Here is a 25191-nt window from a genome sequence, read left to right on the forward strand (position 1 = left end):
ACTCGTCCTTGCTTCTGTCCCCCAGTCATTGCCTCAGAGGCGTACACCTAGAACAACCTGGTAAGACGCTGGTCCATATTCTCACACAAATACACACACATAAAGTGAGAGAATATGTGATACACAAACCCCCTCTCGAGCATTCTACAGGAATTTATAGATGCCTATAGGGTCACTATGAGTCGGAATTGGCTTAACGGCAATGGTTTATTGCAATAATAAATCACATTCACATTTCTTTTAACACTTTCGAAAATGTAGCACACTGAGAAGTAAACAGAGTAAGCAATTTAGGTTTTGCCTATTATCCTGTATTTCCATTTACTGTCTGAAACTTTGTTGTGTTAATATGTTTAATAAATACGGTTGACTAAGTGTATTCTGAATTAGCATTACTATTACTAGCTCCTTAAGGAGGGCTGGTTTTCCCCTAATTTGGGTTTTCCCTTATTGGAACTTTGTGTTTTAATTAAAAAACCACCAAAGTCATTGTTTTCTACTCTGAAACAGAAGTTCCCGTGGTATTTTCCGACGAGAAAAGATGTTGAAGAAGACAGCCTTCACAAAGACCACACTGGTCCCCTTTTAGCTGAGATCCAGATCTGCGTTTCTTACCCTGTAAGCACATTACCCAGCAGTTCCCACATCAAATGCATTCAACTTTCCCCCAAACTCATCCCTCCTCCTGGCTAATGGTTAATGGTTCTGCCACCTGCTCTGTCACAAAGCTAGAACCTTAAGGTCACCATAAAAATGAAAAAAAAAAAAAGAAGCCAATGACCGTCAAGTCAACTCTGACACAATGGGGTCTCGTAGTGATCCCATATGCTCTATAGGGTTTTTCAATGGCTGATCTTTCAGAAGTAGATTGCCAGGGCTTTCTTGCAAGGCACCTCTGGGTAGACTCAAACCTCCAACCTTTCAGTTACCAGTGAGCCTGTTTGCACCCCCCGGGGGCTCCACATTTGTCATTAATTAACTGTGCTGTAAGCTAGGCATATTACGTGGATCAGGGTTTTTCAACCCCAGCACTACTGATATTTTGGGTGAGATAATTTTTTGTTTTGGGGTCTGCCTTGTACATTGTATGATGTTTAGTAGCTCTAGCAAATAAATGCCAGTAGCAAACCACTGCTCCTCCATCTCTCAACTATGAACCCATAAATGTCTTTAGACATTGCCAAATGTTTGCTGGAGGGCAAAATCAACTCTGGCTGAGAACCACTAAGAACCACTGAGAACAACTGAGAACAACTAACTTCCATTTCATGTTGTGCAGATGAGGAAGCTGGGCCTCCAAGGAATTAAGAAACTCGAAGATGGTCATGTGGCTGCTAAGTGGCAGAGCTAGATTTCAAACCAAGGTCTTTCTGACCACAAAGTAAAAAGCTGTCTACTTTCTCTTTGCTGCCTCTGATGCTCAATTCTCTCTCACACAATTTTGTTTTGTTTGTAATCCAGCCATGTTAATGTTTCATTTGGAATGTCTTGCTTTTGCCCCCTGCTTTCTATTCCTCATGCTATTGACTTCTCATGCTATTAGGTTATAATAACAAGGCTTTTAATTTATCTCCCTGATTTCAGTTTCTTCTTCTTTCAGTTTTCCTTTCACATTGCTGGCAGGGCTAGCTTTCCTCAAACAGGTATTATCCTATAACTGCCCTACTGGAAACCTGTGCTGTTCCCACTGCCTATAGCAGTGGTTCCCAAAGGGTGGTCCTTGGACCAACAACATCACTATCATCTAGGAAATTGCTAGATGCAGATTCTTGGGTCCCACCCCAGATCTACAGAATCCTGCAGGAACTCTGGGTTGGGGCTCAGAAATCTGTGTTTTGACACACCCTTCAGCATAAGGTCACTATGAGTCGGAATCAACTCAACGGCAACTGGATTGGTTTTTTTTTTTGGTTCAGCAAGGTCTGATGCACACTGAAGTTTGAGTTTCTCTGGTCTACCCAATAAAGTTCTAATGCCTCAGAATGTCGTAGAAGCCCTGACTTCCTTTTCTACCATGGCCCTTGACCTTCTCCCCGCCCATCACGCCCCACCCACTTGCCAGCTTTTCACTTTCATTCTTTCATCATCTGTCAAACATCTGTTTGCCTTTCTGTACTAAGTACTGTTAATATAAACAGGACAGTGCCAACTCCTAAGTTGCTCACAGCCATACCATACTACCACACCATATCATTTCAAGCCACAAACCTCTACCATTGTGTCTTCTTCCTGGTGAACTCCTATGTCTTTTGTGGTTCAATCTTAAAGGTCTTTTTCCTCTGTTACTCACCCCCCTGGTCCCTGTTGCTGTCAAGTCAATTCTGACTCATGGTGACCCCATGTGTGTCAGAATTGAACTGCATTCCACAGTGCCTCAGAAGGAAGGCCAGGTAATCAGCTTCCGGAAGGTCAAGAGCATGGAAACCACACGGAATGCAGTTCTCCTCTGTAACACATGAGGTCACCATGAGTTGGAATGGACTTCACAGCAACTTTTTCTTTTTTAAATCTTGTGGGGAAGGCCCCTGGGGGGAGCAAACAGTCTGCCCTCAACTCCTAATTAAAAGGTTGGCGGATGGAATCCACCCAGCAGTGCCTTGGAAAAAAGGCTGTAAGATGGTTGTTGTCAGTTGCTGTCAAGTTAATTCTGACTCATGGTGACCCCATGTGTGCAGAGTAGAACTGCACTCTATAAGGATTTCAGGCTATGACAGTTTGGAAGCAGTTAGCCAGGCCTTATTTCCGAGAAGTCCCTAGCTAGATTTGAACTGTCAACCTTTTCGTTAGTAGTCTAGTGCTTAACCATTTGTGCCACCCAAGGACTCCTTCCATAAGATCACAGTTCTTATGGGGCACAGTTCTACTCTGAAACATAAGGGGTTGCCATGAGTCAGAATTGACTCATGGGCAATGGGTTCCCTTTTTTTTTAATCTTATGGGAGTAGGTCGCCAGGCCTTTCTTCTGCCGCCAGAGGGCTAATCCTGCTTTTCCTTGTGCTTCACTAGCCTTACACATCTGCCTGCCACTTCACTTACTCCACGGTGCCATTAGCATTCGTTTACCAGTCTCCAGGAACACAGGTTACATGAGGGAAGCACCTTCCCTCATCTTTGTATACCCAGCATTGTGACTGGCACTCAGCTGGGTACACATCAGAATCATCTGGCAGCTTTTAAAAATATGGGTGCCAGGACCCACCCACTGACCTACAGAATCAGAATCTCTGCAAATCTGTATTTTAAAAAGCCCCACACCATAGCTGAATCATGCACAATGCCCTGCACAGAAACCAAACCCAACCCCAACCCAAACCTGTTGCTGTTGAGTCAGTTTCGACTTATGGTGACCCCCATGTGTTAGAGAATAGAACTGCTCCATAGAGGTTTCTTGGCTGTAATCTTACAGAAGCAGATTGCCAGGCCTTTTTTTCGTGGTGCTGCTGGGTGAATTCCATCCACCAACCTTTAGATTAGCAGCCGAATGCAAACCATTTGTGCTACCCAGGGGCCTTGCTCTACACAGAGCAGGTATTTAATAAATATTTCTTGAATGTCTGGTCAATTACTTAGCAAGGCTGCCTGGAGAATTATCTATACCTACCTCTCAGCTCCTTCTCCAGCTTTGGGACTTTTCACTTTTGATTTCACTTTCTACTTCCTGTAACTTAAAAGCATCTGCACAACAACCAAACAGCAGTTATTACTGAAAACAAGGGCAATCTTTTGATTCTAATTGTTGACCTCATCTCTGGTGTCTAAGGTTAGTATATTGACTCATTTCTCACTATCTCAGATATACAGCAGTAACCTCAAATTGGGGTGACCTGTTAAACAGTCCCTGAAGTATCCTTCAGAATTCTAGTCACTCTGTGGCTACTGGTCCCCAAAGAGGCCGTGGCTGCTGATCACGGTGATCCGCATTGTCCTTTAAGGTGGTTGTGCGACCTTAAACCCATTCACCTGTAGCCCTCCGACTCTACTCTCAACCCGACGTGCCCGGAGGGCAGGCGCGGCGGGAGCTGTTAAAAGCCGAAAGGTCAAAGGCAAAGGGCTCTTCAGTGGCGAATGAATGGGGAAATCACCCCAGAAAGGGCGCAGTCTACTGCTGGTATCGGGAAAGCGAAACTCAACTGTTAAAACCGCCGCCCCTGCTCTTTGAAATCTCGTCTCGAGACTCGCCGGGCGTCCCAGCCCGCACTCCAGGCGGCGGCGGCCCTGGCCCACCGGCTCTGAGCCATGTACTCTCGCAGCAGGGTGGTGGGCTCCGGCCTGGGCGCCACCCCCGCCTCCCGCCCAGCCTCGGACCCCTCTGCGCGGCGCCAGGAGCTGGGCCCGCCGCCAAGCCAGAGACGAGGTTTGGAGTCGGCCCCCGAGGACCCTCCGCGGGAGAGCTCGGAGCGCGCGGGCCAGGGACTCGTGCGGTAAGTATTTAACAACCTCGTGTGGGGGGCGGGAGCCCGGGCCCCAAACAAACTCACAGGTACCTTCTAGACTGATGGAGCTTAAAGCTGCAGGGACCCAATGACAGGGTTGTTGAGGGAAATGAAGGTTCATTTCCCTAAACAAAAGCATTCATGAATTATCTTCTAACTGAGGTCCTTTGACAAATATCCCAGTCCTCATCCTTTCAAGAAGCAGAAAACCTGAGTCTGTGACTCTCCAGGATTGACAGATAAGGGTGTGTAGAAACCACCTGGCTTTCTTAATAATTTTGTACGTATCTCTAGAACTCATACTCTAATATGACAATAAGTTTTCCCTTACTGTTATATAAAATTAGTGCCCTAAATGGCATTGCCACATCAGCTGCCAGGATAAGGGGCAAAGAAGGAATGCGATCTGGGGTGGTTGCTGTCACCTGTCCTGTAGTTGCCCCCACTCATGATAGCCCCATGCACGACAGAACAGAAGGCTGCCCAATCTTGGGCTGTCCCCATGATCAGTTGCAGATTGGACCATTGTGATCCATAAGATTTTCATTAGCTGATTTTGAGCAGTAGATTGCCAGACCGTTCTTCCTCACATGCTTTAGTCTGGAAGCTCCGCGGAAACCTGTTCATCATCATAGCAACACACAAACCTCCACTGACAGGAAGTGGCTGTGCATGAAGTGTGTTGGCTGGGAATGGAACCCAAGTCACCTACATGGAATACGAGAATTCTGTCCCTAAACCACCAGTGCCCCCGTGTGATCCCGGGTAGGTAGAAGATCTACATGCTACCTCTAGGAGTGAGCTTCCATCCCAGGGATACTCCCAGACCAACTAGCCTCCTAGAGCCAGAGGAGTGGGCCTGTATGGTGTTCCCAGGCCACTTTTCTCTGGTGCTGATATGTGCTACACACAAACAGATATGTGGCATTTATCCTCGGTCTTTGGTGAAAAGGACTACAGTTGGTATCCTGGAGATATTTATTATACAGAGTGCCAGTGATCCTTTCTTTCCTTCCCAATGCAATGAGCTTCTTTAACTTAACACTATAGTTTGTGAAGACATTGAACCAAAACCAAACCTATTGCTGTTGAGTCGATTCTGACTCATAGTGACTCTGTAAGACTACAGCTGCCCCATAGGGTTTCCAAGGAGCGGCTGGTGGATTCGAACTGCCAACCTTTTTTTGGTTCCCAGCTGGCCTCTTAACCACTGCACCACCAGGGCTCCTGTAAAGACATTACTGCTTTTGAAGTGCTGCCTCAATGAATCGCTAACTGTCCAAATGGTTTTATTTTTAGTTTTCCCTTTTTCATAAACTTCTAGCCACATGAAAGGCAAACACTGGTTGGTAAGGAACAGTATATAACCTTATAACCAGCAAACAGTAGATTTTCTTTCATCCCTTAACTTTTGAAAGAATTCCTAAGTACTGGGCTTTTAATATTACTCAGGTAAGTTACTCTTAGATGAGGTGGATGATCTGCATGATTTCAAATAGATGTTGCTGCATTTCTCCCACCCTGGGAATAATAACTATTTTGCAACACTAGAAGTTCATTAATTCAAGTAACCTAGAAATGTATAAGCCGTAGTATTTAATAGTAATGGAGGACATGGACATTTGTTTAGGTTGATGATAAACACCATTTACGTGTCATTTTTTTTTCTATTAAAAAGCATCTACTTAGATATACCCATTTATTTGCCAGCTCATATCATCTCATAAACATTAGCAGTTGCTTCTGTTTTCTTATTTGGTTATAAATTACCTTATCATCTTGCTGGACCAAATGACTCAGAAAGGGGCAGTTTTCTGATTATCCAGGCCTAAAGACCCTGAGGAAACCCTGGTGGTGTAGTGGTTAAGAGCTATGGCTGCTAACCAAAAGGTCAGCAGTTTGAATCCACCAGGCGCTCCTTGGAAACTCTATGGGGCAGTTCTACTCTGTTCTATAGGGTTGCTATGAGTCGGAATCGACTTGACGGTCAACAGGTTTGGTTTTTTTTTTTTTTGAAAGACCCTGAAGACCTCCCTGCTACTGTTTTGTGATTTCTAAGAAGATTTGCAAGTAGACCATTAGAGAGAGTACAGGGGAGAGCTCAGGTATCTTTCCCACAACTCTTCATTTTTTCACGTGAACCAGTTATAGTGAGCAGAGCACTGCGATCCATTCCCTTCTAGGTGTTAACTTCTAAGATCCTGTTGGGACCACTCTGAATTCTTCTTACATCTCCGCTAGTCCCTTAGATCTACTGTTTATTCTCACTTGTCTCCTTTAATGGAAGTGAGCAACCACAGAGAATGGTTAAATGGCAAGTAGCATCTCTATCGAACCCATTTAAGTAAAGTCAGAGGAAGGTTTTATTTATTTGTTTATTTGGAGAGAAATTAGAAGGCTATTCTGATGGAAATTTAAGAAAAAAGGAAGAATAACGTTAAGGGCTTTAATAGTGAAGCTTAGTGTTCCGTTTCAATTTGCACTTATTTGTTGAACATAAGGTCACCAGGAATCGAACTCGAGGGCAACTATCTATGTTTATTGCCCGACTACTGTGCTAAGTCACCCTCAAGTCAGGAGTTTGTCCCTTGTAAAAACACACTGATGTAAAACACCTACTTATCTATAAATAAGATACACTAGTAAAAATCTATGGCAGTCTGTTAAACTTTCTGAAGACCTCTCATAAACCCTCAAGCAAGGCTGAGTTGTTGACTATATTTGGAGGTAAATAATTCCAAATACAGTAAAACCTGTGAAAGCCAGAACCTGTGTAAGGCGGAAGCCTGTCAGAAAAGGAAAACTCTAATATTTTCCATTAATAGAGAGCGATAGAAAAGTGATTAGACTGCACCCCGTCAGAGGCAGAAAACGTGCGAGACCTGGAAAAACAAGGCGGTCCTGTCGAGTTCCGGCTCTCACAGGTTTCACTGTGTTTACTCATATTGGCTTTCCTGATTGTTATTACTTGGCGATTTTATCTTGTCCCTAAATAGTGTAGACTATGTACACAGATTTAAAAAGAAAAAAGTTTACACAAAATTCTAATCCAAAGTAATCTTTTATTCCCCGTTTCAATGTATTGCTTGATTATAAACACCTTACAGTAACTTATATCACATCTACTTAAATACCAGACTAAAGCAGAGATTTTTCTGGAAGAGATTTTCACCTAGCTTTACCCAGTTCTTGACAACAGGCTTTTGTCTGTGGTATTAGTAATATGTTGTTGTTGTTAGGTGTCGTCTAGTTGGTTCTGACTCATAGTGACCCTGTGTACAACAGAACGAAACACTGCCCAGTCCTGCGCCATCCTCACAGTCATTGCTGTGTCTGAGCCTATTGTTGCAGCCACTCTGCCAGTCCATCTCATTGAGGGTTTTCCTCTTTTCCACTGATCCTCTACTACTCATGAGGTCCTTCTCCAGGGACTTATCTATTCCTCCTGATAACATGTCCAAAGTATATGAGATGTAGTTTCACCATCCTTGCTTTTAAGAAGCATTCTGGCTATACCTCTTCCAAGACAGATTTGTTCATTCCTTTGACAGTCCATGGTATATTCAATATTCTTCACCAACACCATAATTCAAAGGCATCAATTCTTCTTTGGTCTCCTTTATTCAGTGTCCAGCTTTCACATGCATATGAGGTGATTGAAAACACCATAGGGCTTACTTTATTCAGACACTTGTCTGTAACCATACCTGGAAGTGGTCTTCAGCTTGGAGTTGTTTGAAAGGAATAAAAAGATATTCTGAAAATGAACCCATGTTGTGGAATTTTACTATGAAGTTAACTTTAACATAATTACATACAGATTCGGTTTACCTTAACATATTTGTAAGCTACTTTATCTTGCACAGAGTCCTTGGATGGTACAAATGGTTTTACATGCTCGGCTACTAACAGGTTGGTTTGAATCCACTCAGAGGTGCCTTGGAAGAAAGGCCCAGTGATCTACTTCCAAAAGATCAGCCATTGAAAACCCTGTGGTGCACAGTTCTACTATGACACACATGGGGTCACCATGAGTCGGTGTCTGCTCCATGACAGCTGGTTATATTGTGCACTGGAGAGGCTTAAAGATGAGCAATAGCAGCACACACTTACGTATTCTTTACTGTGTGAAAGAGCACCACATATATTAACTTTTTCAATCCTCTCAACAACGCTGTAATAAGAGAAGATCTCTAGCTCGGGATACTTAATTAAAAATGTGGGAACAAATAACTATTCAATGCAAAAGATGCTGTTCTGGAGCTTATTGTCTAATCGTCGGGGCAGGCATTAATCAGATAATTACACGAATAACTCTTTATAAGTACTATAAAAGAAATCCAGGGCCTGAGCTAGTCTTGGGAGCAGGAAAAGTTTTCCTGGGAGGTGATGTTTGAGCTGTGATCTACAGGGTCCTTTGGAGTTTTAATGGCCTCTGTGGCAGCTAGGGAAGCTTGCTGTTCAGATCTCCTTCAAAAGAACCTACTACAGGGAGCTCAGTTCACTGCTAGTGCCAGCAACTGCCCGTTGGATCCACTCCACCCTTTGCTTTGAGAGCAGGCTTACTCTACACGCTCCCAAGCCAATGTCTGAGTGGGGCAGGGTGCTGGTGCACTCCCCAGCCAATGTCTGAGCGGGGCAGGGTGCTGGTGCACTCCCCAGCCAATGTCTGAGCGGGGCAGGGTGCTGGTGCACTCCCCAGCCAATGTCTGAGCGGGGCAGGGTGCTGGTGCACTCCCCAGCCAATGTCTGAGCGGGGCAGGGTGCTGGTGCATTCCCCAGCCAATGTCTGAGCGGGGCAGGCTGCTCATGCCAGCCCATCCCCGGCCCATGTGGAACCCCTCCATTGGGCAACTTTTGCTTGAAGATTCCCTGCTGGCCTGTGCAAGATTTTCCCAGAACTGTATAGAAGCCTGATTGTTATTCATTAGGGAGCTATTTAACTCAATCTTCAGGCTAGGCTCATAAGCTTTCAGAAAGTTTGTAAAACAACAGTTTAAGTCCTAACAACAATGATATGGCTCAGTGAGCTGGGTAGGTATCTCAGTGATTACCAGATTCTAATACCCAACAAATCAGTAGAGCTCTGCCTGTTTGACTTATTTTTAAAATCAGAAATGTTCTGAAGCAATGCAGTATTGTGGTAGAGTAAGGTAAATTAGCTGTGACCTGGAATAGTTAAACTGGGTACTCCTGAGAGACTGAAACCCAAAGAACTATGAGTGGCTCATATGTGAAAGGAGTCCTGGTGGTGCAGTGGTTAAGCGCTCAGCTGCCAACCAAAAAGTCAGTGGTTTGAACCCACCAACCGCTTTGTGGGAGAAAGATGGCAGTCTGCTTCTGTAAAGATTTACGGCCTTGGAAGTCCTACAGGGCAGTTCTACTCAGTCCTATAGTGTCACTATGAGTCAAAATCAACTTGACAGCAACGGGTTTAGATTTGGATCATATGTTTCCAACTCTTAACCATGTGCTAGACCTTGCGGTAAGCATGTCACATGTATTATTGCATTTCCTCCTCCTAATAAACATTTGCACATTTTATACATGAGGAAACTGAGTCTTAAGAGATTAAATGATTTTCCAAGGTCTTGTGGGTTTTTTCAGTCAAAGAATCAAGTGTCAAACCTGAGACTACCTGCCACCATCTGCAGTTTAACATGATATGGAGCTGGAAGAAGGAGTGATAGTGTAGCTAGCTAATTTCCTATTGATTGTCATATTTTCACATCAAGAAAATAGAAATGATATAGGCTAAATTGAGTAGTGGAGCCCTGGTGGCGAAACAGTTAAGCTCTTGGCTGCTAACCAGAAGGTGGGTGGTTCTAACCCACCCAGAAGCTCCGCAGCAGGAAGTCCTGGCAATCTGCTCCTGTGAGGATTACAGCCAAGAAAACCCTACGGAGCAGTTCTACTCTGTCACATGAGTTGGAATCGACTTGATGACGCCAAAAAACAGCAACAAAGAGGGGTGATACAGAAAGAGTAATGCAACATTTATTTAGTTTTAAAAGATTAGGATGCAAAAGTAATTTGCAAGAATAAAACTTCTGTGGGGATCCACTTTGCCCTGTTGCGTTTTGCAAATTGCAGAGGCTTGGTGGGCTTGTATTAGAGCAATTCTCTCACTGTCACTGTTTCTGAGCAACCTCAACAATTTATTACCTTCCAGTGATTTCCAGATTTCGGACCATAGCCTCTAGCGAGCAGTTCGTTTGCCATCATGACAGAGTACATGTATGTGTATATACGAGGGTATGTATATCTGAAACAGAAGTTTCACAAAACAATACTCTTATTATGTGTGATGCACTGTGACATTTTCTGTTCTTGTTCATTAAAAATAAACCCGCCAAGCTGATTTCATAACCCACTAATGGGTTACCACCTACAGCTTGAAAAGCACAATTCTATGCATGACAGAAGACATTGTTGCAGCGGATGGAAAGAAAAGACACTTCAGTTTGATTAGATCACATTTGCCTTCATGTTTATGCAGGGCGGTAGAAATTATGGTCATGTTTGGAATGAATTTCCAACTCTTCAGAACTAGATTCAGCTCCTCCGTATGGCATGCATTTGTAGTTGGCCAAGTTTTGGGGAGCAATCATTTTTGTTCAAATACAATATCATCAGAAATGAGTGGGCATTTTTCAAGAAGTCTTTTATAGCTGAAACAGTGAAACAATAAATCAACAGGATGATGAAAGCTTGAAAACACTTAATACCTATAATGATCAGTAGAAGCATAGCAGAAATGAGGAAAAAAGAAACTTAGTTCAATTACACAGTAAGGTTGCTTACTTCAAAGTCAGTGGAGTGCCGTAAGGTTATACGTATTGTTAGGTTAATTGCATCTATTCAGAATGTATTTGAATCTGAAACAAAAGCTCAACATAAGAAAAACAATCGAAGGGAGAAGACTATCAGCCAGTGTTGGTTCCTTTGTTCTGTAATGTCAGTAATTTTCTTTTCCAAATATGAACACTTCAAAGGCAACCCATTAAAGTCTTGTAGTAAAACTGAAGACATTTACTGTCATTAAAACTCAGTGTCTAGCCTTGTACCGGGTATAGTGTTTTGCTAGGGTGCTAGAGAGTGTGGAGATCCTGTGCCACCTAATCTTGAAATAAATCTGAGCTTTGCTTTAATAAATCTTTATTTTAAGTATTTCCCCATTTTATTAAAAATCTTTGGAATATTTTTCCCTGCTTATAAAAAGTAAAGTCATACCTGCTTGTTATAAAAGCTCAACCATTACAAAAATAGTATAGAGAGTGAAAACCCTCTGCAATTCCAACCCTTTGAAATAACCATGTTAAACAGTTTAGTATAAAGAGGTCTTTATTTTTAAAGTAAGTTGCGCTTTTTGGCTTTTCATGCCAAGTAGAAAATCTTAGAGCCATTTTGCCCTTTGATTTCTACTGCCGGTAGAAGTTATAGGCAGGAGAAGAGAGATTCTATTTCTAATCTTTATTTTAAAATGTAATTGATCTCATATTATTTAGTTGGACAAGGAAACAACCTTTGTTGTCACAGTGGGATCCTAGCTAACATCTTCTATGTAGTACTTCTCCCCCAAAATGTTTAAACTAAATCTAATTATGAGGAAATAATGAGAAAAATCCAGACCATGAGATATTCTATAAGACCATTTACCTGGACTCTTCCAAATTGTCTGTCATGAAAGGAGGAAAAAAGTCAAGGTAACTGTCCTAGATTACAGGAGTCAGAAGAGACATCTCAGACAACAGGACTGTGTAGTCCATGACTGGATCCTGGATAAGGTAGAGGTGGGAAGAATCCATAAAAAAAATGGAAGCAATCATGAATATTTGACAATATTGCATCAATATTAAACTTCTTAGGTGTGACAATTTTACGTTTAAGAAGGAGAATGTCTTTGTTCTTAGGTGATATATGTTAAAGTATTTTGGGATAATATGTAACGTCTGTGGGATAATGAGGAGCCCTGGTGGTGCAGAGGTTAAGCGCTCAGCTGCAAACCGAAAGGCCAGCAGTTTGAAGCCACCAGCTGTTTCCTTGGGAGAAAGACGTGGCAGTCTGCTTCCTTAAAGATTACAGCTTTGGAAACTCTGCAGGGCAGGTCTACTCCATCTTATAGGGTCGCTATGATTCAGAGTTAACTTGATGGCAATGGATTTTTTTTTTTTTTAAGCGTGTGACCTTTGTAGCTAACTTTAATGTGGTTCAGAAAAAAAAAAAAAAAGGGGAGGAGAGAAAGCAAATGTGGCAAAGTAGTAACAACTAGTGGATATAAGTAAATGGCATGGGTCTCCATTGTACTAATATTTTAATCTTTCTAGTAGGCTTGAAATTTTTCAAGATAAAAAGTTATGGAAAAAGTAATTTTAGGTAATATCCTAAAGCTTGTTGTATCTCCCCTCCCCTTGTTCCTTTTATCTTTTGGAAACTTGGAGAATTTAAAAGAAGGTTTGTCATGCAGATACATCCATAAAAGATATATTATACTTCAATAAATAAGAAGCAAAATAAGGAATCCTGGGCTTAGAACTGTGCTACCATTTACAGGGGAAGAATGTTTACTAGCCTTTGTTGTTGTTAGGTGCCGTCAAGTCAGTTCCGACTCATAATGACCCTAGGTATAACAGAATGAAACACTGCCATCCTTACAACTGTTACTGTGTTTGAGCCCGTTGTCGCAGCCACTGTGTCAATCCATCTCGTTGAGGGTCTTCCTCTTTTTCACTGACCCTCTACTTTATCAAGGGTGATGTTCTTCTCCAGGGACTACTCCCTCCTGATAACGTGTCCAAAGTACATGAGACAGAGTATTGCCATCCTCGCTTCTAAGGAGCATTCTGGCTGTACTTCTTCCAAGACAAATTTGTTTGGTTTTCTTGCAGTCCATGGTATATTCAGTATTTCAAAGGCATCAAGTCTTCTGTGGTCTTCCTTATTCACGCATATGAGGCGATTGAAAACACCATGGCTTGGGTCAGGCGCACCTTAGTCCTTAAAGCGACATCTTCGCTTTTTAACATTTTAAAGAGGTCTTTTGCAGCAGATTTGCCCAATGCATTGCATCGTTTGATGTCTTGACTGCTGCTTCCATGGGCATTGATTGTGGATCCAAGTAAAATGAAATCCTTGACAACTTCAGTCTTTTCTCCGTTTAGCATGATGTTGCTTATTGGTCCAGTTGTGAGGATTTTTGTTTTCTTTATTTTGAGGTGTAATTCATACTGAAGGCTATAGTCTTTGATCTTCATTATTAGTCTTTGATGAGATATTATTTATCAATACCACCTTGTTTCATGCAATGGTTCTAATTACTCCTAGGGCACACAGGGACTCATGAATCAGAGTATGTATAGATGTTAGAGGGAAGGCCAGAACCAGAAATTTAAAAAGACGATTAGGAAAACTAAATTTTATATGCATATTTGTGGAAGAAGATGCAGCAAAGGGATTCAGTCACAGCATGAAAATGGAGAAGTACTAGTGATTCAGCACTCGATTCCATTACATATAATAAAATATGGGTCTGCTGAGTCTCTATGAGTTGGAATCAACTTGATGGCAACAGGTTTTTTTATATTATATAAAGGTGCCCTGGTGGTGCAGTGGTTAAGCACTGCTAACCAAAAGGTTGGTGATTTGAACCCACCAGCCGCTCTGTGGGAAAAAGTTGTGGCAGTCTGCTTTTATAAAGATTACAGTCTTGGAAATCCTATGGGACAGTTCTACTCTGTTCTATGGATTGAACTATGAGTTGGAATCCGCTTGACAGCAGTGGGTTTTTTTTGTTTGTTTGTTATTACATATATAATATATGGAGCCCTGGTGGTGCAGTGGTGAAGAGCTCAGGCTGCTAACCAAAAGGTTGGCAGTTCAAATCTACCAGCCACTCCTTGGAAACCATGTGGGGCAGTTCTGCTCTGTTCTATAGGGTTGTTATGAGTCAGAATCAACTCGACGGCAGCAAGTTTGTGTTCTGGTTATGTATTATATGTATATTATAATTACATATAATAAAATAGATGCTCTAAATAGGTACCTTCAGCACAGACAGCTTTGTTTATCTCATATAAAATAAGTCTAAAGTTAGGTAGTCTAGGGCTGATATAGTACAAATAATAGGCAGTCGTAATAGAACATTTGTCATTTCCTGGCGTTGTTCTAAGCACATTATATCCATACTCTCTGAGGTACATGGTTGTTATCCCCATTTTATAGAAAAAAAAAGCCAGAAAAACGAAGTAACTTGCTCAAAGTTGTACAGTTAGGAAGTAACAGGTTGCCACTGATGTGGTGGTTTTATACTCACTGCGCATCAGCCTGCTTCTGTCTTTCTGCTCCGCCATTCCTGAGGCATGTCTATGGTATTCAAGTTGCCTCATTGACCAATATGGCTGCTTGAACTCCAGCTACCAATTAATCCTTCCATGAAGGGGGAAAGCAACAGAAACCTCTTTTTATCTGTCTGCCTGCCAGTCTCAATTTGAATGAACTTTCCTAGAAGTCCCTTTCAGTGGCTTACACTTACTTCTCAGTTTCTGAACTTAATCACATGGTCACACCTAGCTGTAGCTTTTAAAAAAATTTTTTTTTATTGTTGTATTTTAAGTGAAAGTTTATAATTCAAGTTAGTCTCTCATACAAAAATTTACACATACATTGTTATGTGACCCTAATTAATCTCCCCGTACTGTGACAGCACACCCTCCTTTCTACCTCTGATTTCTGGTGTCTGTTCAACCAGCTCTTGTCCCTCTCTGCCTTCTTATCTCACCTTTGGACAGGAGCTGCCCACTTAGTCTCATGTATCTACTTGAGCTAAGAAGCACACTCTTCATGAGCGTCATTTTATGTCCCACAGTCCAGTCCAATCTTTGTCTGAAGAGTTGGCCTTGGGAATGGTTTTAGTTCCGGGTTGACAGAGAGTCCAGGGACCGTGCTCTCTGGGGTTCCTCCAGTCTCAGTCAGACCATTAAGTCTGGTCTTTTTACTAGAATTTGAGTTCTGCACCCCACCTTTCTCCTCCTCCATGAGGAACTCTCTGTTGTGTTCCCTGTCAGGGCGGTCATTGGTGGTAGCCGTGCACCAACTAGTTCTTCTGGTCTCAGGGTGATGAAGTCTCTGGTTTATGTGGGCCTTTCTGTCTCTTGGGCTAATACTTTCCTGGCGTCCATGGTGTTCTTCATTTTCCTTTACTCCAGGTGGGTTGGGACCAATTGATGCATCTTAGATGGCCACTCACTGGCTTTTAAGACCCCAGCCACCACTCACCAAAGTAGGATGCAGAACATTTTCTTAATAAACTTTATTATGCCAGTTGACCTAGATGTCCCCTGAAAGCATGGTCCCCAGACCCCTACCCCTGCTACTCTGTCCCTCGAAGTGTTTAATTGTATTCAGTAAATTTCTTAGCTTTGGTTTAGTCCAGTTGTGCTGACTTCCCCTGTAGTTACACTTCTCAGTTTCCCAAACTTAATCACATGGTCGCACCTAGCTATAGAGACAGTTGAGGACTATAGTCTTTTAATTGTGTACATCGTCAACCCTAATAATATACGAGTTCTATTAGTAAGGAGGAGGTGAGAATGAATGTTGAATAGGACCAACATCTTTTCTAGTTTAAGAATGGAGGAGAATCAAGCATGAAAACGGAAATTAATAATACGATCAAGCTGTCTCTAGTATTTTGGAAATGCCAAAAGGATTATCTATGGAAGAAAAATGTAAGTCTAGTTCACATTCCTGTTCACAGTACTGATTTTAGATCACTGTTCAAGTGTTCTTCTGGAAGCTGCTCTGTGCAAAGCTTTATGCTTTGTTCATACTGCAGGGTTGTTTATCATAGTGAACAGCTGAAACAACTAGAACGGTTAAGCGAATGGTTTTATTCTGACACATACATGTTGTGAAATACTGTGGAGCCAGTTAGCATTACGCATGCTACTTGTTTAATTAAATTGGAAAAACAACTTATAAGTGAAAGTGGGATAGAAAATGATTGCAACTGTGTAGGTCATTGATTCATTTTGAGCCAATGTTTGTATATTGTTTATTTTTTAAGCAAAAAAACAAAAACAAAAATAAAATGACATCTCTCAGGACCACCTCCCATGGTTGTGCAGCTTGATAATTGCGCCGACTTTCCCAGCTGTGTTGGTGGTTGGTTGGGGGCTGAAATGTATATCAAGCCATATGCCCTAGGATGAGGTTACCTCCACCTGTAATAACAGGCACTCTTTTCTGATTTGCACGAATTTACCATATCTCCCTGAACTATGGTGATGCTGGTGTGTGTGTGTGTGTGTGTGTTACCTTTTTCTAGTTTCTACAAAGCTAGCAAATCTACAGGAGCTCTGATAACCTCTTGTTTGTTTATTTATCTTTTCCGTCTGAGTGTCTACTCAGTACTCTAGTAGGAGCTATGCATTAAACAGATTAGAGAACTAAGTAGCTTCACATCATTTCTTGTCAGAATAATGTTGTGGCTGTGCAGGTTCCGAGACCACAGAGAATGCAGGAGGCCTCCTACACCTGAGATGTGGCGTCCTGGGCTGGGCCTGGTCTGCTGGGCTTAGGTCAAGGATAGTTACTCAGCCTGATCTTGTCGTTTTCTGCTTTTGTTGTTTTATGTTTTTTCTTGAGAGTTTGGTTGTTTAAAAAAGAACTTTTGGGGAAACCTGAGTACCTCAGAAGTTTTGATCCCATACTCTCTAAAAATAGTAAGCATCAGATCCTTCTATTGGAAATCATATAATAAAAACCAGTATGGAAAGAAAATAAAGCTCTGTCTAGTTCCTTTGATTAACCAGAATCCTTCTTCCCTTCAGTTTATATACATGCAGGGTAAGATTTTCTTGAACTATGAAAACCTCAAACCAAGTTTTTGTAGGCCAGTAGACTTCATGTGAGGAGTCCTGGTGGCACAAATGGTTAAGTATTCTGGCTGCTAACCAAGAGGCTGGAGGTTTGAATCCACCCTCTGCAGGAGAAAGGCCTGGTGATCTGCTACTGTAAAGATTATACCCAAGAAGATCTTATGAGGCAATTCTGCTCCACTGTCACATGGGGTCACTATGAGTCAGAATCGACTTGATGGCACCCGACAAGAACAGACTTCAGGTGGCATACTATTACGCTTGGAACTGTACGATAATAACCTAATCTTGTACACCTTTCTGAATTTTTGCTGTTGACTGCATTCCTTTTTTCAGTCAAATCAGTGTTGTTCCCAGTTAGAACTTCAAATTACATCTGGTGTAGTTTGTACACACCAGGGGATATATTTACGTGATACTTTAGCCAGCCAAGATATTTCTCATGACTTCAACATAACATTTTCCATAGAGTGCTTATTGATGAGAAGTTATGAAAATTGTGCAAGAACGTAAATAAGAGAAGTGGTCGCGCATCTCGAGAGACACCTCACCAAAAAAAGATTTCTTAAATGTCTTTTTCATTTATAGATGTTTGTCTTTTATGGGGCAGAAAAATATTCTTCTCCTTGTCTTGGGCTGTTCTTTTGTATATTCTTGCTTAGCGTAGATCACTTATGTAGGCTGGTGGAAGGTGAAAATAATCTTACAAATTGAGATAGCTCATTAAATTTCAATAAGGTAATTAAGGAAACTCATTTCCAAAGATACACATTTATTTCAGTAGCTTGAATGTTGCTTAATCGGAAAATGACCGGAATACTAAATATAGGTTGCTTGGGCTTGTCTAGATCAGCAGCTTTGAGAGTCAAGGCTGTTGAAAGGAATGGTATGGGGTTAAAACAGCAGAGGTCCTCGCTGTGGGTTGAAACTAATTGGCTGAAAACATGAATAAGTTATACTTGCTATTTATGCCAAGAAAAACCTAAGAGAGAAAGGGCGAATATTTGTTATCTACAAAGGCATGATACTCTGCCACATGATACTGGAAAATAAAAAGCAACTTTTTGGACTTAAGCTCTTCTTCCCACAACATTTAAGAGAAATAGAAGCTCAATTACTTGGAAATGTTTCCTTCTGGATATTATAAAATGTTCTAGATCTGGCATTTTTAGCCAATAAAATGTTTCTAAGAATGCTATGGAGACATTTTGTAATGTAAAATGTTTATTTCTGGGACCACTGCCCTTGAGCCTAGGGGTTATGTTAAAATGCTTTCTATTAAAAGCCTCTAATTTTCAAGGCTAGGTAGTTTTTTCTCTCTTTTCATGTGTGTCTCTGTATTGTATCTGGGTATCCGTAGACGAGACACATTGGCCAAATATTGACTAAGTCCTATTCCTAAGACTAAAGATTCAGGTATAATGTCAGACTTCAATTTGATGAGATTCGACATTGTAGAATAAATTTTTGGAAAGAAAGATTTGGAAAATATTATAAATAAATTTTTGGAAAGAATAAAATATTTGGAAAGAAACCCCATTGAGTTTTTTTTCCAAGTATTTTCCAAAATTTCCATAAGACCAGAACTGTGCTTCATAGGGTTTTTAATGGCTGATTTTTTCAGAAGTAGATTGCCAGGCCTTTCTTCTGAGGTGCCTCTGGGTAGACTTGAACTTCCAACCGTTCGGTTAGCAGCCGAGCACATTAACTGCTTGCAAAAACCAGGGTCTCGGCTAAACTATAAGCTCCATTAAAGTGGTCTATATCCATTTTTTGGTCTCTCCTTCACTCTCCATAGACTCTAACACAACAAGTCCATAACAGGTGCTTAATTAAATAGGTTGCATTGCTTGGAAGTCCATCAAGAAGTTGAAGTTAATCATAATTTATGCCTTTTACACTGAGTTGAAAAGTTAGCTGTGGACAACTCGCTGGTCTAAGTGAAAATCCTGAGTTTGAGTCTCAGCACTGCTGCTTAATTTATACTTCGTGATCTTGGGCATGTGATACAAGTTCTGTGCCTTTATCAGTAATTAATGGTTAACGTGCTTGGCTGCTAACTGAAAGGTCGGAGGTTCGAGTTCACCCAGCGGTGCCTCGGAAGAAAGCACTGGTGATCTGCTTCTGAAAAGTCAGCCACTGAAAATCGTGTGGAGCACAATTTTAATCTGATACAGGTGGGGTGGCCATGAGTCAGAGTGGACTCAATGGCAACTGGTTACTTTGTTAAGTTCTCTTTTTGCCCAAATATTCTAAGACAGCTTGATCTATAGTAGTGGTTCTTAAAGTGTGGTCCCCAGATTAAGAATATCAGCATCCCCAGAAAACTTGTTAAAAATGCAAGTTATCAGGTCCCTCTCCAGACCTACTGAATCACAGGTGATTCCAAACAATAACAACAAAAAAAACCATTGCTGTTGAGCCCATTCCGATTCATTGTGATCTTATAGTACAGACTAGAACCACTCCATAGGGTTTCCAAGGAGCGGCAGGTGGATTTGAACTGCCGACCTTTTGGTTAGCAGCCGTAGCACACCATAGCTCTTAACCACAGTGCCACCAGGGCCCCCAGTAATTCTGGTGCACACTAAAGTTTGAGAACTTCTCATCGGCGGTATGGCCAAATCCCTGTATGGTGAGAAGCTCTGTACAACAACGTTAGAAGACAATGAAGTTTGTGCAGCATTTCATGGGTTGGCGTTTAAGTTCAGTATCTAGTGTTTTGTCTTTTGAGCTCTGCAGAATGGCTCACCGTTGCATCATGTCCAGGTTTGCAGGTGCTGCTGTTAGAATTGCCGTTCCCAAGCTCCTGTTAAGTGCTGGCAGTTGAGGAGTGAAAAGTCTTTCTTAGGGTGAACAAAGAATATGTAATGGACAAGGGATTAATTTTCAGCAGCAGCCTCCTAATTTTGTATTCGTCACGTTGTATGCATCCTAGGCTACACATGCCACGTCTGCTGATCTACATTAGGTAATTGGACATCCAGCAGCCCCATTTGCATGCAAAGGTGGTTGTACACCTCACATTTACAAGTCTAAAATTAAAGCCCAGTTTGAAGCTGGCTGAAGACGCACTGCTAGGAAAATAATGAAATAAGGAGGAAATGGTTTCTGTTAATCAGCACTTTTGGCCTCTACCGTTCAGTCTTTGCTAATTTGGTCTTTGAAATTGTACATTCTGCATTGAAGAGAGACTTCTAAGGGCATCTGATTTTTTTCCAAAAAACCTACATTTGAAAACTGATTGTGTTTATCCACAGCGTTTCCCTAAAACTGTACCCACATGCATGCTGTATTCTGTTGCTGAGCTATATATTTGCTCTTCTATTCATGCGACTTGTGGGGCCACATGGATCATCTCAGAGAAGAATCAGCCCCCACCGCAGACTAATAGACTAGTTTCATTCAATTCAGCCCATATTTATCAAGCAACTACTTCGTGCCAGGCACTGTGCCAGGTGCAGGGCATGCAAAGATCAATCAAGCACAGTTCCTGCCCTCACAAGTCCACGGTATTTTAACTGCTTCCCAGAACCTTATTAGGGTAGACTGTTTTGGTTTAAAGGAAGCCTTCTTTATATAGCATTCCCTGATTCCCCAGTTTGAGCTCCTGTTAATGTTCAACTGTGTCCCCAGGCAAATGAGTGGCCCAGTGGACCCATGATTAGAAAAGTCAAACCCTAAGGGCACAAGCCAACACCCATCTGTCAGTTATCGTACTGTGGTGACTTACATGTTGCTATGATGCTGGAAACTATGCCACCAGTATTTCAGATACCAGCAGAGTCACCCATGGTGGAGAGGTTTCAGTGGAGATTCCAGACTAAGACAGACTAGGAAGAAAGATCTGGCAATCTGCTTCCAAAAATTAACCATTGAAAACCTTATGGATCACAAAAGATCATTGTCTGACTCGCTTGCTTTGGACACATCATCAGGAGGGATCAATCGCGGGAGGAGGACATCCTATTTGGTGAAGTAGAGGGCCAGCGAGGGTGAGCAAGACCCTTGGTGAGATGGATTGACTATTGGTGAGCATGAGGATGGTGGAGGACTAGGCAGTGTTTTCTTCTCTTGTATATGGGGTAGCCATGAGTTGGAGTTGACTTGATGATAGCTGTCTATCTAAGGGCACAAGACTGTGGCCAGCTGGCTACTCAGAGGGTGTTCAAGAGGAGGTGGCTGTATTGCAGATGGCCTGCACTCCCAGAGTTAATGGGAGTAAAGGATACATGAGTGTTTCCTCTACTCTGGAAGTGATGTAGGTCACATGCATGAGAGTGCCAGTCTAAAGCCATCTTAAAGGGACTTGCACATGAGGGCCAGCAAGAGGCTCAGTGGAGTCCTACAAAGACAGTCTACCAAGAGCCAACGTGAAGCAGTCACTTGTCACTCTTCTTTGATTGCTTTATATTTCTGTACTTGGCAATATGCGTTTGTTTTATGTTGACAATTACATCATAAGCTCCTGGAGGACAGATGCATGGTTGGGTCTTACTCTTCTTATCTTCCATGGTACCTATTTGATGGTGGTGATGATAAGGCGAGTATATTAGAAGGAAGAATACCTGATGGTTTATATGAATTAGTAGAGTCCCTGGGTGGTGCAAATGGTTAATGTGCTTGGCTGCTAACTGAAAGGTTGGAGGTTCAAGTTCACCCAGAGACACCTCAAAAGAAAGGCCTGGTGATCAACTTCCAAAAAACCAGCCACTGAAAACCTTATGAAACACAGTTCTGCTCTCACACACATAGGGTTGCCATGAGTCAGAATCGAAACCAGTCAAATAGGCTTGTTTGGCTATATGAATTAGTATTTTCTCACGAAATAAGCATTTTCTTCTCTTCATTCTAGCACAGGCGCATACACCTTGATAACACCAAATGAAAATCGAAGAAGCCAGTTACGAAGGAGTACGTATATTTATTCATTTACCATTCAGAATGTTCCGCATCTTCTTAAGGAGTACAGTTTGTTTTGGTGTGAAATATTTTTAGTTTCTCATTTGTATAGACTCACCAGATCTTACCACGGTTTTTTTTTTTTTCCCCTTTTAACTTTAGTAGCATTATTTACACCTTTAAAAATTATTATGTTGTTAATACTTCTATATTTGTTTCTCTACATTACTAACAGGAGCCCTGGTGGCACAGTGGTTAAGCACTTGGCTGCTAACCGAAGGTCAGCAGTTTGAACCCCCCAGCTGCTCTGTGGGAGAAAGATGTGGCAGTCTGCTTCCGTAAAGATTTACAGCCTTGGAAACCCTATGGGGCAGTTCTACCCTGGCACATGGGATTGCTATGAGTTGGAATCAACTTGACGGCATCTAACAACAACAACACATTACTAACAGAACTCAGCTTAAATAATTTCACGCCTGTTTCTGAAATACCTATCTTGTCCCTATAAAGTTGGGCTGACTGCTGATATTTTTCATGGGACCATGAATACTTTTGAAGCAGACTAGTTCTATACTAAATAGATCGTGAAATAATTTGTCCCTTCCTTGATCTACCCTATCCCTCCTCTATGGAATTATGTAGCCTCTGTGCTCCCATAATTTTCTAAGAGTCTATCCTCAGCTGTTTTTATTTGCATACTTCAATTTCCTTCTCTAGATTATAAGCTCCATGAGGGCAGGGACCATGTCTTTCCGTTTTTGTGCCTCTTGTACTTAGTGGGTGTATAACCAAAACCCCATTGCTGTCAAGTTGATTCTGACTCATAGTGACCCTACAGGACAGAGTAGAACTGCCGCAGAGGGTTTTCAAGGAGCGGCTGCTGGATTCGAACCGTGGACCTTTTGGTTAGCAGCTGTAGTGCTTAACCACTGTACCACCAGGGCTCCAGTAGGTGTATACTGTGTTTAATTAAAGTTGTGCAGTAGATATAAATGCTGCCATTTAAAGGCATAGCATGATATTTTAGAGCTGGAAGGAGAACTAAAGCTCTTTAATTCACAAAGAAATTGTGAGGATTGTTAAGTCGGACACCCAGCTGTGGGGCTAGTACTGATTCTATGCTCTCCTTCTTTATGAGGTTGTTGGTGGGAAATTTAATGTTGTCATTCATGATGGACATTGGGGCACAACAGAAAAGAGTCCGCACCAGACAGGTGGTCCCCACTTTAGGGGTTACAGTTGGCTCAGTACAGGACCCCAAAGGTTCTGGCATCTTAGAAGCTTTCGATTTAAATATTTTACAGAAATTCAAGGCTCGGTGTTGTCAGTTTGGACTTGGAGATGTTTCAGAAATAAAAACCATAATTTAAAAATGTTATAAATGGACAGTTTTGACCAGGCAGTCAGTTCTAATGTGAAGATTAGGGCATGCAGGGGAAGAACAGAACAGTAACTCTCTGGTGCCCCCTGCTGTCCCTCAGAGTGAATATTTGCAGAATGTGCATTGCTTTGCAGGGGAGCAGGCTCTGCCGAGGGTCTCAAAATGCTCCCAGCACAGACCCTTCATGCCTCGTAGTTTCAGTCAGCTTGGGAGAACATTTAAAGCAAAGTCAAATCAGCATCAGAATTTTGTAGGGATACATGTTTAACCTGTATGTGAAAACTTCTTATTGACACATTGATATTTTAGTTTCGTACAATTTTTCTATAGGAAACCTTCCAAATTAATTTGGTTTGAAGAATACCAAAATAGGAGGAAAACTAAACTTTGATTTAACATGGTCGACTGCTAACTGAAAGATTGGAAGTTTGAGTCCACCAAGAGGCACCTTGGAAAACAGGCCTGGTGCTCTCCTTTTGAAAAATCAGCCACTGGAAATGCTATGGAGTACAATTCTCTGACACACATGGGGTTTCTGTGAGTTAGAGTTGACTTGAGGGCAACTGGTTTGGTTTGGTTTTCGTTTGGTTTTTCAAATTTGAAGCCTCTGCAGACTTGTGGGGTGAAAGGGACACAGGGGCGGGCCAGGGGACCCTGGGAGGTTAGGACTGAATGGCGGTCTTTCTGGCCTAGGTGTCATGCCTAATTATGCCCATGTGTAGTTAATTGGCCTTTAATGGTTGTCTCTTTCTTACGCTCCGAAGGAACCAGTTTCCTTTTCAACTTCTAATAACTGATGATTTGATATTTCTCATTCTGGTCTAGTTGCTGAGAAAGAGTTGGAAGACCTGGAGAAATGGAAGGAGCAGAACAGAGCTAAACCAGTTAACCTGGTGCCAAGACAGCTAGGTAAGCAAGCAAACCAGTTCCCTGAATGGGAGGGCAGGGCCACCCCTGGATCCTGTTAGCACCTTGCACGTGGCTGTCTTTGAATGCGCATTATAGGTTGTTTAGTCACTGTGCTGCTTGGGATAGAACGCATTTAAAGCTGACAGTGTGCAGGTATATTGTTGCTTCTGATTTTCTGCAAGTAGCAAGCATATGATGCCACAGTTATCTGGGAATAAAGTGATGGCTTAATCGCCAAATAATTGAGAGCCCCTGAGATGCTCAACTCAGAAGGAAGCTTACCTGGGGCGCTGTGTATGCCCTGTTAGAGCGCTCTTCAGGATGGGAGTAAAAATGATCACACACATATTAATCATGGCAGTGAAAGGCTAATGTGAAAAAAATAGGAATGGAGAGGCCATTCCAAACCTGCAGTGAGGGTGAGCGGGGGACCCAGTGGTGGGTATAAAGGAAAAAGTCACCTGTGTTTTTGTTTTTAAAGATGGAGACCTTTGGGCCTCTGGAGCGCGTGCTGCTGGGGTGATGAATGATCCAGACTGCCTCTGCGGGGTGTTTGAATCATTCAGAGCGGACGCTACCGAGTGGGAATCAGTCATGTCATGTCTTCCTTTTCTGTCTTAGCAGCTGAGGGCTTCAAGGGCTGGACACATGGTCCACAGATGTAGTTAACACAAATGGGTCTAGAGGC

The 25191-nt window shown here is 42.1% G+C and overlaps 1 protein-coding gene across 2 annotated transcripts in view; it reads left to right on the top strand.

Moving 5' to 3' along the window:
- The first annotated feature begins 3680 nt into the window (after nt 1-3680).
- The window catches only part of EPSTI1 (epithelial stromal interaction 1), a 128344-nt gene continuing 106833 nt past the window's right edge, over nt 3681-25191 (top strand). The window contains exons 1-3 of one of the 2 annotated variants that reach the window (XM_023731611.1): nt 3681-4421; nt 22167-22225; nt 24420-24503. In XM_023731611.1, the coding sequence (XP_023587379.1) occupies nt 4237-4421; nt 22167-22225; nt 24420-24503 (328 nt within the window). In that variant the 5' untranslated portion in view covers nt 3681-4236. The remainder of the gene's footprint in view (nt 4422-22166; nt 22226-24419; nt 24504-25191) is intronic. The other variant, XM_023731612.1, reaches the window with a different exon arrangement.

This window comes from Trichechus manatus, unplaced genomic scaffold (assembly GCF_000243295.1).
Source record: "Trichechus manatus latirostris isolate Lorelei unplaced genomic scaffold, TriManLat1.0 scaffold00044, whole genome shotgun sequence".
Classification (NCBI taxonomy): domain Eukaryota; kingdom Metazoa; phylum Chordata; class Mammalia; order Sirenia; family Trichechidae; genus Trichechus; species Trichechus manatus.